The 15232-nt window shown below is 54.9% G+C and overlaps 2 protein-coding genes and 1 long non-coding RNA gene across 8 annotated transcripts in view; 2 read left to right on the forward strand and 1 right to left on the reverse strand.

Annotated features, from left to right (window-relative positions):
* NAV1 (neuron navigator 1) overlaps nt 1–8784 on the forward strand; it is a 210899-nt gene extending 202115 nt beyond the window's left edge. For all 5 annotated transcript variants that reach the window (XM_033415963.2, XM_049695805.1, XM_049695808.1 and 2 more), the window contains 6 exons: nt 542–696; nt 853–924; nt 1359–1555; nt 2012–2130; nt 3537–3734; nt 5572–8784. In XM_033415963.2, coding sequence (XP_033271854.1) covers nt 542–696; nt 853–924; nt 1359–1555; nt 2012–2130; nt 3537–3734; nt 5572–5667 — 837 coding nt within the window. In that variant the 3' untranslated portion in view covers nt 5668–8784. The remainder of the gene's footprint in view (nt 1–541; nt 697–852; nt 925–1358; nt 1556–2011; nt 2131–3536; nt 3735–5571) is intronic.
* A 2442-nt stretch (nt 8785–11226) lies between these two features.
* Nucleotides 11227–13647, reverse strand: LOC105748858 (uncharacterized). Of its 2 annotated transcripts, XR_004479820.2 has the most exons (3): nt 13493–13647; nt 13217–13362; nt 11227–11426 (listed from the first exon to the last, which is right to left on the reverse strand). It is a non-coding gene; the product is annotated as an uncharacterized LOC105748858 (long non-coding RNA). The 2 variants fall into 2 exon arrangements; XR_004479819.2 differs by lacking the exon at nt 13493–13647 and having other exon boundaries at nt 13217–13482.
* A 101-nt stretch (nt 13648–13748) lies between these two features.
* IPO9 (importin 9) overlaps nt 13749–15232 on the forward strand; it is a 46037-nt gene continuing 44553 nt past the window's right edge. The window contains exon 1 of the mRNA XM_004285396.4: nt 13749–13957. Within this exon, the coding sequence (XP_004285444.1) occupies nt 13795–13957 (163 nt within the window). The 5' untranslated portion in view covers nt 13749–13794. The remainder of the gene's footprint in view (nt 13958–15232) is intronic.

The following is a 15232-nucleotide window of genomic DNA, read 5'->3' on the forward strand; positions in this document are numbered from 1 at the left end:
TCTCCTCCCTCCCCGGGCCTCCGGGAGCTCCCACCCCAGCAGGGACCGCGGTCCACACTCTGTCCCCTCATGTCCCAGTGGCCCTCTGCCCGCCTCGTCAGTGCCCCCCTTCTCTTTCATTTTCTTTCTTTCCAGGATTTGTCCCTGACTGTGGGCTTCCGTCAGGGAAGCAGTCAGAACTGTCACTACCGTGCTGTCCCCTGCCAGGTCCCGCTGCCTCCCCAGTTCCCCCCGATGCTGTGCCGTGGCTTCAGACCTTGGCCCCCGCCTCCGCCCCACGGGGAGGCGCGTCCATTAGGAGTGGTTCCTGGTGTAAATCCATGGAAGAAAAACGTGTGTTCCCCAGCCCTGTGGGCTCTAGGGGCCACTGCTGATCGGCCTGGGGTGGTGTCTTCCGTAGCTCCAGGTCCAAGCGCGTCAAACAGGAACCGAGGCCCCAGGGCATCCGGAGCCCGCTCAGCTTCTCTGAAACCCTCCTCTTCAAGGCTCATCCAGGGGCTCACCACTCCCGATGTTGACCCACTGCCTTTTCTCATTTCAGGATCTGCAGCTGTATCTCTCCAACCTGGCTAACCAGATAGACCGGGAAACGGGAATTGGGGATGTCCCCCTGGTGATCCTGCTGGATGACCTGAGTGAGGCGGGCTCCATCAGCGAGCTGGTCAACGGGGCCCTGACCTGCAAGTATCACAAATGGTAAGCTGGGGTCGAGACCAGCTGCATCACGGCGGGCAGCAGGGGAGCCCAGTCCAGCCCAAGCTGTGAACTCTCCACGGGCGTCGGGGGAGGGTACGCGGCAGAAAGCGAGCGTTCAGACAAGTCTACGCAAATCTTTTCTCTCTCTTCCCACAGTCCCTATATTATAGGCACCACTAATCAGCCGGTGAAAATGACCCCCAATCACGGCTTGCATCTGAGTTTCAGGTAAGGACTGGGGCCCTGGATGAGCCTTCCAACCCTCCCCGAGTCTGTAAACCAGTTCAATCCAGGATGTGGCCAGAGGAGCAGCAGAAGGAAAGAGAAGTAGCGCAGCCCTGTGGGCTGGGGAGAGAGCAGGTGTGTGTGTGCTGTGGCAGTGCAGGGGGAGACGAGCCACTGAGACAGGAAAGGACCGTAAAGCTGAGAGGTGCGGCTTCATGGCTGAGGTTCGGGTTCTGTGCCCGCACGCCCCCTGTCCAGGCCAGTGAGGTCAGATGGTTACCTGAGGGGGGTCACCGATCCGAGAGTCAGCTCTGCCGAGGCCCTGAGTTCAGCGGACCCCACGGGCATTGGTGGGAGGAGGGGGGGATGGGCCCGCGGGGGATGAGCCGGACACGCCCCCGCGCACTCCGCCCCACCCTTCGCGTCCCTGGCCGCAGGATGCTGACCTTCTCCAACAACGTGGAGCCCGCCAACGGCTTCCTGGTTCGCTACCTGAGGAGGAAGCTGGTGGAGTCGGACTGCGACGTCAACGCCAACAGGGAGGAGCTGCTGCGGGTGCTGGACTGGGTGCCCAAGCTGTGGTACCACCTGCACACCTTCCTGGAGAAGCACAGCACCTCGGACTTCCTCATCGGTATGGCCCGCCCTGCCATGGCCTCCTGCGCCACACCTGGGGGCCGGGGTCAGGGCACTCCCTTTCCTTCTCATGTCTTCAGCGCATAGCGTCACCGACCCTGTGCCCGAGTCACTGCGCAAGCGTCCCCAGCACAGTCCGCACCCTGAGTCAGCCGTCAGAGAGCTGACCCCTCGCCCTCGTTTCCCCACGATTACTGGGAAGGGATTTCGGGGGAGTTTAAAGCTTCCCCTCGCTCCCCCACCTCCCGTCCACCCAGGGAGGCATCGTTCACGAGGCTACAGCCAGGCTCTCAGCTCCCGCCCGTCCTGACGTCAGTCTCAGTTTAGCCCAGCCCAGCGCTTCTTTCAACCCTGTGGTTATGAGACCCTCTGCCTGGTGTAAAGGAGTCAAGGGGGCAGATGACCAGGGAGAGCAAGGTTCTCGGCCGTCTTCACGGCCCCATCCTCTTCCCAGGCCCCTGCTTCTTTCTGTCCTGCCCCATCGGCATTGAGGACTTCCGGACCTGGTTCATTGACCTATGGAACAACTCCATCATTCCCTACCTGCAGGAAGGGGCCAAGGACGGCATCAAGGTGAGCCCGCCCTCGACTCCGCTCAGCCCAGACACCAGGCTGGCCCACCTCACAGAGCAGAAACAGGGTTAGACACGGGGCCACGGAGATCTTCAGGGTCTCCTCCTGACAGGTCGGGTGAGGCACTGGACAGACCACACTGCTTTCCTGCCTTCGGCCAGCGTTCAGCGAATCGCTAAATGACCACTGACCCTGGGGCCGTGTGTCCAGCCCTAGGCCTTCTGGCTCTGCTCTAGGGATCAGGGCAGTTAGAGAAATAATTGAGCAAAGAATTAAGTAAAACCCTATTACAGCCTTAGCTCATTACTAACTACTAATAAAATGTTACTCTGGCCAAGTTATTTAAACTGTTTAATATCCTCATGTGTAAAAAAGGAGGTGGTATAAATTCTGTTCTGCCTAAATCACTGGCAGTGTTGTGAAGGCAAATGAAATACGTGAAAACACTTGTAAAAGTTAGAATAAGAACTTGGTGTGAAAGGAAAATGTCATTTTTTTTAAAAACCTCCTTCGTTTTCTCACCTATTAATTAGGGCATGATCCAATGACCTGTGATGTGGTGACTAGACCCTACTGGTCACGTATTATCCATAGCAGTAATGTGTTACTGTGATAGACACTGCCTGATGATATGGTAGATTTCTAGAGATGCAATGTATCATTATTTCATTTAATTTGCATTATTATTAATAGTTTTCCAACTTACGTCATTTTTTTTAAAGCTCTTTTGTGTTTTTAAAAAATTAATCTATTTATTTATTTTTGGCTGAGTTGGGTCTTCGTTGCCGCGCGCAGGCTTTCTCTAGTTGCAGAGAGCGGGGGATACTCTTCGTTGCGGTGCGCAGGCTTCTCATTGCGGTGGCTTCTCTTGTTGAGGAGCACGGGCTCTAGGCGCGCGGGCTTCAGTAGTTGTGGCTCACGGGCTTCCGTAGTTGTGGCTCGCGGGCTTAGTTGCTCCGCGGCACGTGGGATCTTCCCGGACCAGGGCTTGAACCCATGTCCCCTGCCTTGGCAGGCGGATTCTTAACCACTGCGCCACCAGGGAAGTCCCCCGACTTACATCATTTTTACACAGATAATATCTCATTTCAACAAAGGTGAAATTTCTTTCAAAAGGTATTACTAAACTGAAAGAATTTCTTACTTGGAAAATAAAATCGTGGGATCGTAAGATTTGTCCACGTTAAGTTTTAATGCGGTCTGCCAAATTATCCTCCAAAATGGTTTCTACCAATTTATGCCAACTTATTGTACTTCCCTTGTTGGGAAACTCAAAGGAAATCCCACAGGGATCAGAGCCTCGAACTGTACGTTTGAGGAAGTACACACGCCCTCAGGAGACTCCACGAACAAGCCTCTCATCTGCGGGTTCCTCGCCCAGTGATCACATTTCTCCTTCTCTCCAGGTTCACGGGCAGAAAGCCGCCTGGGAGGACCCCGTCGAGTGGGTCCGGGACACTCTTCCCTGGCCGTCAGCCCAACAAGACCAGTCAAAGCTGTACCACCTGCCCCCACCCACCGTGGGCCCTCACAGCATTGCTTCGCCCCCTGAGGACAGGACGGTCAAGGACAGCACCCCCAGCTCCCTGGACTCCGACCCGCTGGTGAGTAGAGGCCGCTCTAAGGCAAAAGTCAGAGTGTCACAGAACTGAACCCTCGTCCACAGCCCGCTGGGGCCCGGAGGCCGGGACAAGCATGAGGCCAGGGGGTGGGAAACTCTGACCGTCAGAACCCCGGGCTAAGCTACACAGTGTCACCCGCCAGCAAGGTGTGTGTCCTCTAGCAAAGACCCGGGTCCGCGCGGAGCCCAGGTGGGAACGGCGGCCAGAGCAGGAGAGCAGTGGGACCCACGGGTGCTTGCCCTGGTGCCGTCCTGTGGGCTGCCACGGTCCAGGGGCTTCAGGAGCCCTTGGAAAGTAAGCTGAGACAAGTGACAAACTAGGGGAAATGTCTGCAGTGCTTGTAGCCAAGAGAGGACTGACACCCAGAACACGTGACCCTTCCCCCCAGAACTGCCACGCAGAACAACAATGGGCAAAGGAGGCATGGGCAGGCGTTGACTAGAGGAAATGCAAAGGGCCAATAAAGGGACTTCCCTGGTGGCGCAGTGGTTAAGAATCTGCCTGCCAATGCAGGGCACACAGGTTTGAGCCCTGGTCCGGGAAGATCCCACATGCCGCGGAGCAACTAAGCCCGTGAGCCACAATTGCTGAACCTGCGCTCTAGAGCCTGCGAGCCACAACTCCTGAGCCTGTGTGCCACAACTCCTGAAGCCCGCGTGCCTAGAGCCCGTGCTCCGCAACAAGAGAAGCCACTGCAATGAGAAGCCCGCACACCGCAACAAAGAGTAGCCCCCGCTCTCCGCAACTAGAGAAAGCCCGCGCGCAGCAACGAAGACCCAACACAGCCAAAAATAAATAAATAAATAAATAGATTAATTTAAAAAATACTATTTATAAAAAGGGCCAATACAAACAGAAAAAGACCCTTCCCCTCTCTAATCACTGAGGAGACACGTATTACGACAAGGAGATAACTGTTTCACCTTTGCAGAATCATGTGTGTGGGGAAGTTCGGACCTTTGTTCTGCTGGGGGGGGCATTTGTCAGTCACTGTTTTGGAGGATGATTTGGTAGATGGTCTGAAAAACTTAACGTGCACAAACTCCAGGACCTTGCAATTTTACCTAGATTCCTCTACTTTAGTCCTAAGACATTTTATTTAAATTTTGACCTTGTAGAAAACAGATGTCCTCTGTGTCAAAAGGCTTTTAAATCGGGAAGGTGCTAATATCCTGGAAACGGAGGCTGGAAGGCAGAGCCCTAGAGAGGCAATGAGGCTTCCTTAGCTGAATGGAGAGTCCGAGTCGTGAAGTGTTGAGGGAAACTGAGGGAAGAAGGGCGGGAGGTGGGACTTCCCGGCGGTCCAGTGGTTAAGACTCCACACTTCCAATGCAAGGAGTGCGGGTTCAATCCCTGGTCGGGGAACTAAGATCCCACGTGCCGCGTGGCACAGCTCAGGCCCCGCTGAAGCGATGAGGTGGGAACTAGGGAGAAGCAGGTCCTAAGGGCACTGGATGCAGCCGCTGGGCCGTGGTCTGTTACAAGGAGAGCTGTTAGACGGTTTTTGGGCCCTTCCCACCTCCTCCTGGGACTGGCCGGGGAGCGCTGGCACCTTGCAGGGAGGAGGTGGCTCTGCCCTCTGGCCTTCCCTGCACGTCACGGCCAGAGCAGCACCCTACCTGCCCGTCACTCCCGAGGGCTGGTCCCTGCATTCGAGCTTACACACAGGATGGAAGCAGTCATCTTGGCCTCTTCCTGAACCAGCCGCAAACCCTCTGGTCTCTCAGCCCCTTGCAGATGCAGGACCAGACCCACAGCGTGGTTTTCTGTGTTTCCCAAAGTCCCAACTCTCCGTAACTGTCTCTCCGCCCCTCTTTAGATGGCCATGCTGCTGAAACTTCAGGAGGCTGCCAATTACATCGAGTCTCCAGACCGAGAAAGCATCCTGGACCCCAACCTCCAGGCCACGCTCTGAGGGCCCGGCAGCCAGTCGCAGGACAGCAGGACGCGGCCACTGCTGCGTGCAGCCTCCTCTTCCCCGCTTCCTCCTGGGCGCTGGCTCTCTGGCCACGAGGACAGGAGGGGGGAGGTGGAAGGAGGGGGTGGCTTCCTGGTGCTGCACCTTAAAGAACGCCCGGTGGGACTGGTGGGTGGACCTGTGTCCCCAGGTACATTTCCTGGCCTCCTCTTGTGACTTTGGGGAAAAGATGATCCTGGGTCTTTTTCCTTGATTTCTTGTCTCAATTACAAACTCCTGAGCTTTCTGGGGAGGGGTTCAGAAGACATCAAACAAGCCTGCAGTAGTTCCTAACTGATGCTCACAGACAACTCAGAGACACGGCCCCGTGGGGGAATCTGCTGGGGGAGGCGGTGGCTCCCCAGACCTTCCCGCGGACCCTGCCCAGTTCCATCGCCACTGCCAACAGCTCTCCCCGCACCCCAAGATTTGGCTGCAGCCCCGAAAAAGAAGCATGTGATTTAAAAACGTTTAAATCAATCTGTAAAGGGTTTAAAAAAAAAAAAAAGCAAAAGCTGAAGCTGGAGGGAGGAAATCCATTTGCCTGGGCAGGGAGCGTGCCGCCCGCCCTGCCGTCTGGACCACATGGGGGCACCGACGAGACGGCTGTGAGCTGAGAAGCTGCCAGACCCCAGAGGTGCCACCACAGCCTTCAGAGAAGCACCGCCGGCTCCATCTCAGCCTCTAATTTAACACGCATGAGTCAATAAACCCTACTTTTTTTACTTTTTATTTTTGTTTTTTGTTTTGTTTCCATTTTCCCCTCCCATTTGCCTATTTATTCTCCTCCTCTTTTTTTGGTTTGTTTTTTTTCCCATTTCCTCCCACGTCCACGAGATGCTCACGTTGCTTTTCCAAGCCGCTCTTTGGAGAGCCCGATGCCACCTGATTGGTACCAGCTAGACACCTGCCATGCCACTGTGTCTGCCACCCTTGGGGCTCACGTGGGACATGTAGCATTGGCTCAGCAGCGGGACACGAGGGACCTCGAGGTCCCTTTTGAGAAAACACACGCTCTGCCTGGAGCCCGGCAGCCAGCCTCTGGAGGAGAGCGCATCGCCTCACCCTGATACAAGATCTAATCTGAGCTTCCCCGTGGACCGGAGGAAAACCGCAAACTGGAAGTCTCTCTGTCCTGGGGCCTGTGGAGCCCCTCGCTGCGCTATCCTGACGGCGACCGCTTTGCCCAACTGAATCCACAGTCCCCAGCTGGCCTTTACTGTTGGTTTCGAACAAGTGACTAGTCCCTTAGGAGTGGACATCCATGTGAGATGTTCCCAATCAGAATATAAGGAGTTTGATTTGGTGGCAGAGATCTGCCTTCCAAAGGGATCCACTTTTTGCAGAAGTTGCCCTGAAGTTTCGGCAGTCCTAATTCCTTCATCGGACAAGCACTTACAGGGCGCTTACCGTGTACAAGTCACTAGGTTAAAAAAAAAAAAAAGGACGTGGGCCCTTATGTTCACAGTCTAGCAGGCAAATGTTAACTTCCATTAAATGCACACGTCTCCTTGTTTTCTGGACCGTCAGGATCACCTGAGAAACGGAGCCAAAACCCCAGGAGCCAGCCAACGAGAAGCCCGTGATTAGCTGTCCAGCGCACTGGGTTGCCTGGTGAGGCTGCGGTTTGGGGCTCTGCAGACCAGGGATGTGTGATGAGCCTGGGCCCGAGTGTTTGCTCTTCAGATCCCCAAGTAGCACAAGACCTTATCAGAACCTACAGGCACACTAATCACTAACCAGGATCGCTCTGTCCCGCCAAACCAAGGAGTAGCTGCCTCTGAATCTTCATATCAGAAGACTTTCATTTAGGTCCAAAAGGTGGTCCAGATTGCTCCCTCCAAAAGCTTCTGCATTCACCTGGTGGCTGCCATGGGTGACGGGCTCGTCTCTGCTCGAGACGATGTCTGCTGATGCTGCTAGAGCCGTGGAGACCCCCAGCTCAGCTGGAAAATATGCAATTCTGAGCGGGAAGAGGCTGCTTGTCCAAGGATGGTGCTGACATCACTGCCTTAAGGTCTCTGCCGTGCAGAAGGAGGAAAGCCCCACAGCTGGGCGTTCTAGCTTGGAAGGACGGGGAGACACCCGAGCGGGCCTTCTCTGGGCTCTGGCCTCTCGTGGCCCCTCCCCGGCTGCAGTCCCGTGGCCGGGCTCAGGCTCCCAGCGCCGTCTCCACCCGGGGGCTGAGCCTTTCTCTCTGTTCTCGGTGCTGCCCAGCCAGTGCCTTCGGTCATGGGCGTTAACTGGCTACTTGAGAAAAAGGAAAGGGGTGACCCTCTTCCTCCATTCCAACTGCCTCAGACCCCCCAAAGCGATTCCCGCTTCCCTGGTCACCGTGGATACCACCGCGAAGTTTACGTGGATCCTCAGCGGGCTGGCTCTGGAGGCCTCAGGTTCCGGTGTTTCATCTCCGTTCCCGGGGGATCCACCGCTCTGCTCTCGGCTGACTGCCGCGTTTAGCCCGGGTCTCCAGTCGCCTGCCTCCAGGAAGCGGGATCCCATCTGGCGAAGTGGCACTGCCCCTCCGCCTTCCCTCTGGAGCCTGGGCCCCTGGCTGTGGGCGTGCATCATCCCCCAGGAATCACGGTGACATGGCGACCGGGGCAGGCCGAAACTCCTCACGGTGCTAGGACCCTCGGGGCGCTCATCCCGAGTCCTCTGGAGCTGAAGCCCGAGCCCCACTGCCTCCACCCTGGAATGAGTGGCCAGTGCAGACCCACAGCATTCTTTCCCACCTACGCCCTTGCTTCTTGGTCGAGACCACTGGGATCCCTCAAAAAAGAAAAGCTGGGTCCCAGGGCTAAACTCGCAACGCCCAGCACCTTGAGAAGAAGCCGGCCTCTCCAGGACTGGAGTGTGTGCCCTCCCCCCCCTCCAGCCCCCAACTCCTTTCCTCACCAAAGCCGGCGAGCAGACCACGTGGCTCAACGCCCAGCCCCGCTTCAGGGCAGAGGTGCGGCCGCGGCCCCTCGTTCCTGGATGAAGGAGACCAACGCGTTTTGTCCAGTGTATTTGTCCTCAGCCCCTGCCTAGGCACGAAAAATAAAGTACTAGGTGATGGAGGCCAGCAGAGGACCCGATGTCTGTGTGTGTCTCTCTCACAAGAGCAGCTGACTGCTGCCACTCCCTATTTTCTGAGCTTCACCGAGTATTTTTTAAAACCTCTGCTTTGAGGCAGCTCTGCGGTGCTTATCTCTGTGTGTGCGTGAGTGTCAGCCCAGCATCTTTGTCACGTGGTCGAAGCCTCGGGAAGCTGCAGGGAAGTTGGGTTTCCTGAGGCCCTGGGGAGCCCCTACTGCAGAGTCCTTAGTGATTGACATGCTAAGCTTTGGTCACATGCTAAGCTTTGGTTCTGAATTACCAACCTTCTCACTCATCTATCCATACTCCTTAAGGACCCAAGACAAAATAGTGATTTTTTAAAAATTTTTTATTTCTTGCTTTCTGGTTTTCCTGGTTTGGGCCTAATCTCACCATTTCTTCGCTCCTAGCTCCCTGAGACAAGAGGGGCACTCTTCAGTCTCTGAGGTCACTTTATTTCCTGTACTTTTCCAAGAGGGGGAAGAAAGCGGCGGTGACCTGCGCCTTCCCACCAGCACCTCACACACACCAACCCTGCACAGGGGTGAAAGTTGCCTGCATGAGTGGGGCTTGGCCCCGTAAGCTGGGATCAGGGCGAGCCTCCATGCTGCGTTAGGGACCCTTTATTGCAAGGCGTTTGGGAGAGGAAGTGCACCTGTCCTAATCACACATTGACGAGGCATTCTTCCTAGGGCTAAAGTCATCTGGGTCACCAAATGTAACTTCTCATCATACTTTTTTCCCTTACCTAAGGGAAGCCTTACCTAAGCTGAAGCTAGTAAGTAGACTCTAGTCCACTAGTAAGCAACCCCCCTCAACGGATGGGATGAAATGTGCGCTTCCAGAGGGTTCACTAGTGGAACCCCAGTACTCTCTTAGGATGACTGATAACCACTAGTGAGTTCTGTCCATGGCCCCCACCAAAGAGGCCGTAAGAAAATGGTCTTAGGGACACTGTGTTCCCAGAAGGCCAAAGCCTGAGGAGAATGCCCTTTATGATTGAATCCATTTTATATTCATGAGCCCTCAGTCAACCTGATCAGGGGTATAGGGGGCCGCCACCTCGGCTTGCTCACTGCTGAGGGTCCCTGTGTGCGTGTCAGCTCCAGCCACAGACCCTGCGAGAGACGGCATAGTCTGAATGTGAGGACACCAAGAGACATTTGGAAGCTGCAGAAATACCAGCACAGTGGAAAATTAGCCTGTGTGTACTGGATCCTCCCAGTTTGGTGTTTTGGTTCTTAGTGGTTATGCCACGGAGTTGTGTGTGATAGGCATGGTCATGGAAGTAAGTGAACACTTGGCCCCTTGATTCATCTTTTTTTTTTTTTTTTTGGCTGTGCCCCTCGGCTTGCAGGATCTTAGTTCCCTGACCAGGGATTGAACCCAGGCCACAGCAGTGAAAGTGCTGAGTCCTAACCACTGGACCGCCAGGGCATTCTCACCTCTTTCATTTCTTTTTTCTTTCTTTTTTTGCCTCCTCTCAACTATTTATTCTGATTTCTAGACAAGTGAGTTAATTGGATAGGCCCCTGTGACAGACATTCCCTACTCAAATTCATAGCTTTCTGCCAAAACAACATATTGTGTGCTGCTATATTTTCTGCGTCGGAACTGGGAGCTGACGCCCACCTCTTTCATTTCTTAATATGTTCTTACATATGTTTCCAGACCAGTAGCGTTGGCAGCATCTGAGGACTTGTTAGAAATGAAGTTCTCAGAACCCATCCCGGACCTGTTGAATCAGAAACTGGGGAGAAGCCCCAGTGATTCGTGTTTTAACGAACCTCTTGGTAATTCTGCTGTACACTACAGTTTGCAGCTCACTGTGTTAGGGAAAGCCAAGGGTCAGAGTCCCCACACTGGGGCTTTAGGACCAAAAATAAGGTCCTCGGTTATAATTCAGACTTTAACATTAGTTTCAGAGTGTTCTCGTGCTTCCTCATGATTCTGTTCTTCCTTTCATTTAACAGAAAGGACGGGTATGTGTGCCTTTGGGCAGAAGTTAGGGGGGAATGCTTGCATCTCCTAGTCAAACACAACCTTCAGAGAAAAATGTCATGGCTCTGAGATTCCTAGGGGCTTCCCAGGGGGAGGTAGTGGGAGAGCTCTTCCAGGTAGCTCTTCAGCTGGGTGACGTGTCTACTCAGCCTTTTTCTGGTGATATAATAGGATGAGAATGGCTTAAAAATGTGACTTGCATTTCCATGAAAACTTGTTCTCTCAGCAGCATCCCTCGCCCTTGCCCCAGTTCTAAAGGGCACTGCCAGGTCTGAGAACCTGCGAGAACCTCCTGCCTGCCCCCCCCCCCCACCACACACACACCCCGGCCCTGCTCAGTCCGCAGGAGAAAGGTTGAGGCAGCGGAGTACCAAGTCGTCGGGGTCATCCATCCTCTCCCCGCACCGGGACACACAACTACTCATGGCGACAGAATAAAAAAAAATTTTTTTTAATCTAAAAGGAGCTTCATATCTTTCCAAACTCACAGACCCCCACTGGTGGGGCCTTGTGGGAGATGAGGTGCGTACAACTGGTTTTGTTTCAAGTTTGTCCGTTTTCCTCATGAGAGCACTTGTGGGTGGAGGACGAAGAACCATCTGGCATTGGGCCTCCTGGGCTCGGGGACCAAGCAGCTGGAAGAGCACGAGAAGGCGAGTGAAGCGCTGCACTAAAGTCACCCCGGGCCCTTCGTCCAGCTCCTGCGGGCTCTCCCCGCATCCAGGCCATGTCTTGTGTCTCCAGACAGAAGATGTGGATGGGAAGGCAGGGGTTCCCATCCCAGTCCCATCCCAGCCCGTCTCTGGGCCACTGCTGTGCGAGGGCCTCCCACTTGCTGTTTTTTGGGTTTTGGTGTTTTGTTTTTTTTTTTAACAGAACAATCTTTTTCTCAAATGAATTACAGCCCCTGCTGGGTTCCTTTCCTTGTCCCTAACGCACCCGTCCCCATTTTAGGCAGCGCTGTTTGTGTGATGGAATCTTGTTTCTCAAACGCATGGCGGATCCTCAGGTGGAAGGTGGGCAGGAATCTTTGTAACACTTTTTTTTTTTAATTTATTGTGCACAAACCCCCAAACCTGGATATGTGTGTGTGTCTGTGTTTATGGTTTTTATCACTGGCCCTCCCTCTTTCAACCTACCCCCCTTTATATCTGATGTAGAGAAAGTGAGCCGTTGTACATAGTTGCGGTAACAATCATAAAGAGAGCTGGGCCGTGCCCTCAGTGATTCATCTTAAATAACAAAGTGGTTGAAAGTTAAGTCCATGCCGGGCCACAGAAGAGGCCTTCCTCCATCGCTGCCGGAGGCCCCTCACCTGGGCCCTCTGTCCATCAGGCATGTCTCCTCCCACCAAGAGTCACCTGTTTGACGCCATTTGCATTTCAATAAAGCTATCTTCTGTGTTGCCCTATTGCTCTCTCCAGCTCCCTCTGTCTGGTTTCTGTTTCCATTTATCTTCTGGCCTGTGCCTTTGATCGGGAAGGTCATTTGCCAAACCCAGAGGTAAGAGCCAGCTGCCTGGATATCTGATCCTCAGCCCTAAGCAGGACCCTCTCGGCCCCTTTGGTTGAGGGTGGGGTGGGGTCCTGCTTGCAGACTGGACGCAGCCTCCTTCACCAGAACTCGAAACGTCCAGCCCAGACCTCGGGGCTCTTTGAATCCTCCCTCCACTGCCTCGATGTTTGAAAACATACCACCCTCTGGACTTGCCTAAGTTTTCTTCTTGGGGTAAAAGTGACTAAACCTCTGAGAAAAGAAGCTGTTCTAATAGAGTTCTGCTTCTGGCCACTGAAAGAAGGAAAATAGGAAGTCCTACTCTGCCCTACTGTGGAACTGTGGTGTCCAAAAGGGCATCTTTCCCCCACGAAATTGTGGTGACACAAGCCACCTCTGCCCTCTAGTAGGAGGTGGCAAGTGGGTTTAGAGCTCTCCTCAAAATAAATAATCGAGGAATCATTCTTTCGGAAGAATACTCAGCCGAGGTGACTTAATTCCTGTGATCAGCTTAGCCTCTGAAGTCTTAGAACTGGGCTAGGAATCGCTAACTGGTTTTCTTTGCCACTTGAGAAGGAGTCGTGGTTCCTAGAAACGTTTTCAAGACACTTAACCTGAACAGCTTACTAAGAAATGCCTGTTCCCATTTGCTCTGACCCTGGCACTCCAACGACAGCCCCATCCCTGTGCCGCCGCGTGCTTGCCCCTGCCCTGCCTGCACTGCTAACCCCTCTCTCAACAATCCTCTCCGCTTGCTCCAGGCTTTAGGAGTGTCTCTGCATCTTGAGCCATGTCCCCGAGCAGCCCGGGATGGCCATACTAACTACTTAGCCCTCCACCCTGTAAGGTCCAGCCATAGTTTCCCTGGAAAAAAACTTTATACTTTCTCAGCTAGTAGGACTTATTCTCAACAGGACTTGTAAGCACTTACCCTGGACGGAATTCCCTTTCCCACGCCGCTCTTTCCTGGCCAGCCACGGTCCAACCTTGAGGTTGGTTCATCCACCTGAAAAACCAATGGACTCCCCACTGCCCAGTCGACGCAGATTCCTTCCCCCGACCTTTGGATTCCTGAGGCTAAGAGATGAAGACTCTCACTTGTTTCGGGGCAAAAGCGGTTGGTTTGAAAGAGAAGCTAATTCCGACCCTCTCCTTAAAGCCTCGTCCACCCATCCCCATCCCACCCTCTCCTGACTTAGTATCTTACGCGTGCAGAACCGGTGCATGTGGAGTCAGAGGTCACGAGCTGCGCTCCCGGCAAGGCTGCTCAGCCGCAGTTAAGCGGCAGGAGAAACCCCACTTCCTGGCCCCCCGGCCAGGTTCCTGCGGAGACGGTGCAGTTCTCGTTCCTGCGGCAGGTGGCGCTGTCTCCGGAGGCTCGGGCCTCGGCCCCGCCCCCGCGCGCTTGCCCGGCCAGTGCGCAGGCGCGGCGTCGCGGATTGGCCGCGCGCAGGAGCCGTCCGGCGGCGGCGGGTTGGGCCGCGGGGCTGGCGCGCAGCGCGGAGCAAGATGGCGGCGGCGGCGGCAGCTGGTGCGGCCTCCGGGCTGCCGGGGCCGGTGGCCCAGGGGCTGAAGGAGGCGTTGGTGGACACGCTCACTGGGATCCTGTCCCCGGTGCAGGAGGTGCGGGCGGCCGCCGAGGAGCAGATTAAGGTGCTGGAGGTGACGGAGGGTGAGTGAGGCGGGCCGTCGCGAGGGCGGCGGGTCTGGGCCGCGCTGACCACTGGCCGCGCTTCGGCCGGAGGCTGGGCCCGGGGAGGTCGGGGGCCGGGGAGGCCTGGGGCCGCTGGGGCCCGGCCGGGCGGAGCGCGGGGCCGGGGGCACCGGGCCGGAGCGCGAGGCCGGAGTGGGGGTGGGGGCTGGGGCGGGGGCGCGTTCTCCGCCGGACGGTGGGCCTGGGCGCGGCTGTCAGCTGGGGGCCTGGCGGGGCCTCCACATGTTTCCCCGGGAATCAGTCATGCCTGTGCGGCCGCCTCCCCTCCCCGCCGCGTCCCCGCCGGTTTTCGGAGCGGCCGGCACTGTTCGGAGGAGCCGATCGTCCTTTGTCTTTGTGTCTTTGTCCCCCTCCTCCTATTGGAAGCTTGAAAGTGATGGAGGAGAAAACAAGCCGTTGGCTTGAGGTTGTCCTTCAGTTCCTGCCGAGCGGGCCTTTCTCCAGGCCCGGGGCAGCCACGCTCCGAAGAGCATTAGATCCTGAAACAGGAGGAGGGAAATCCGCTCGGGGTTTATGTCAGGAATACGTCTGGCCTGTCGGGGCTTCAGTGGCAGAACTCCAAACCTGCGGACTCTTCCAGCTCCGCAGGACGGTCCCACCACCTCTCAGAGTGTCCGTAGGAGTTGGCCCGCCTATGGACTGAGGGTTTTTATTGAAAAGAACTTAAGACAAAGCTCACTTAAATTTAATTTTATATTCTCTCGCAGCATGAGAGAGCTCTTGAAGAACTAAATTATCTCTATTGGAAATACGTTGCGATTTGGGATCTAGCAGGTTAAGGACCATTTTGAAGGCCCAGTTGTAATTGTCATTGTCTTGTGAAATGTCAGATCCTATAAGAGGAGCTGTGCACAGATTGACCTGTAGGAGTTATTACAGCCTACTAGGTGAAATTCCTTTATTCACGCTAACGTGTCTGCCTCCCCTGCGTGTGAAGGAGAAAGGGTGACAGAGCAAAGGAACCTCATCACATTCAAGTTGCTACTTGAATAAAGTTGAAGGTGCCCCAGGCATAGGTCTGGTGCTTTCCTACAAAAGGTGAACCTTCGCTCGTGTTTGAACTGTCCAGCAGCAGCTCCGATTGGGCTCTGATCCCTTCGACTCTAGCCAACACCATGGTCTCATCTAGGCAAAGTCAGTTATCATCTTCTTGAGATCTTCTTGAAGTTCTACTGTCCTACTTCGTCTTTTTGGGTCTCAAAATAAGAAATTAAACAGAAGTGCAGAATTTTG

Source organism: Orcinus orca, chromosome 1 (genome assembly GCF_937001465.1).
Source record: "Orcinus orca chromosome 1, mOrcOrc1.1, whole genome shotgun sequence".
NCBI classification, from domain to species: Eukaryota; Metazoa; Chordata; class Mammalia; order Artiodactyla; family Delphinidae; genus Orcinus; species Orcinus orca.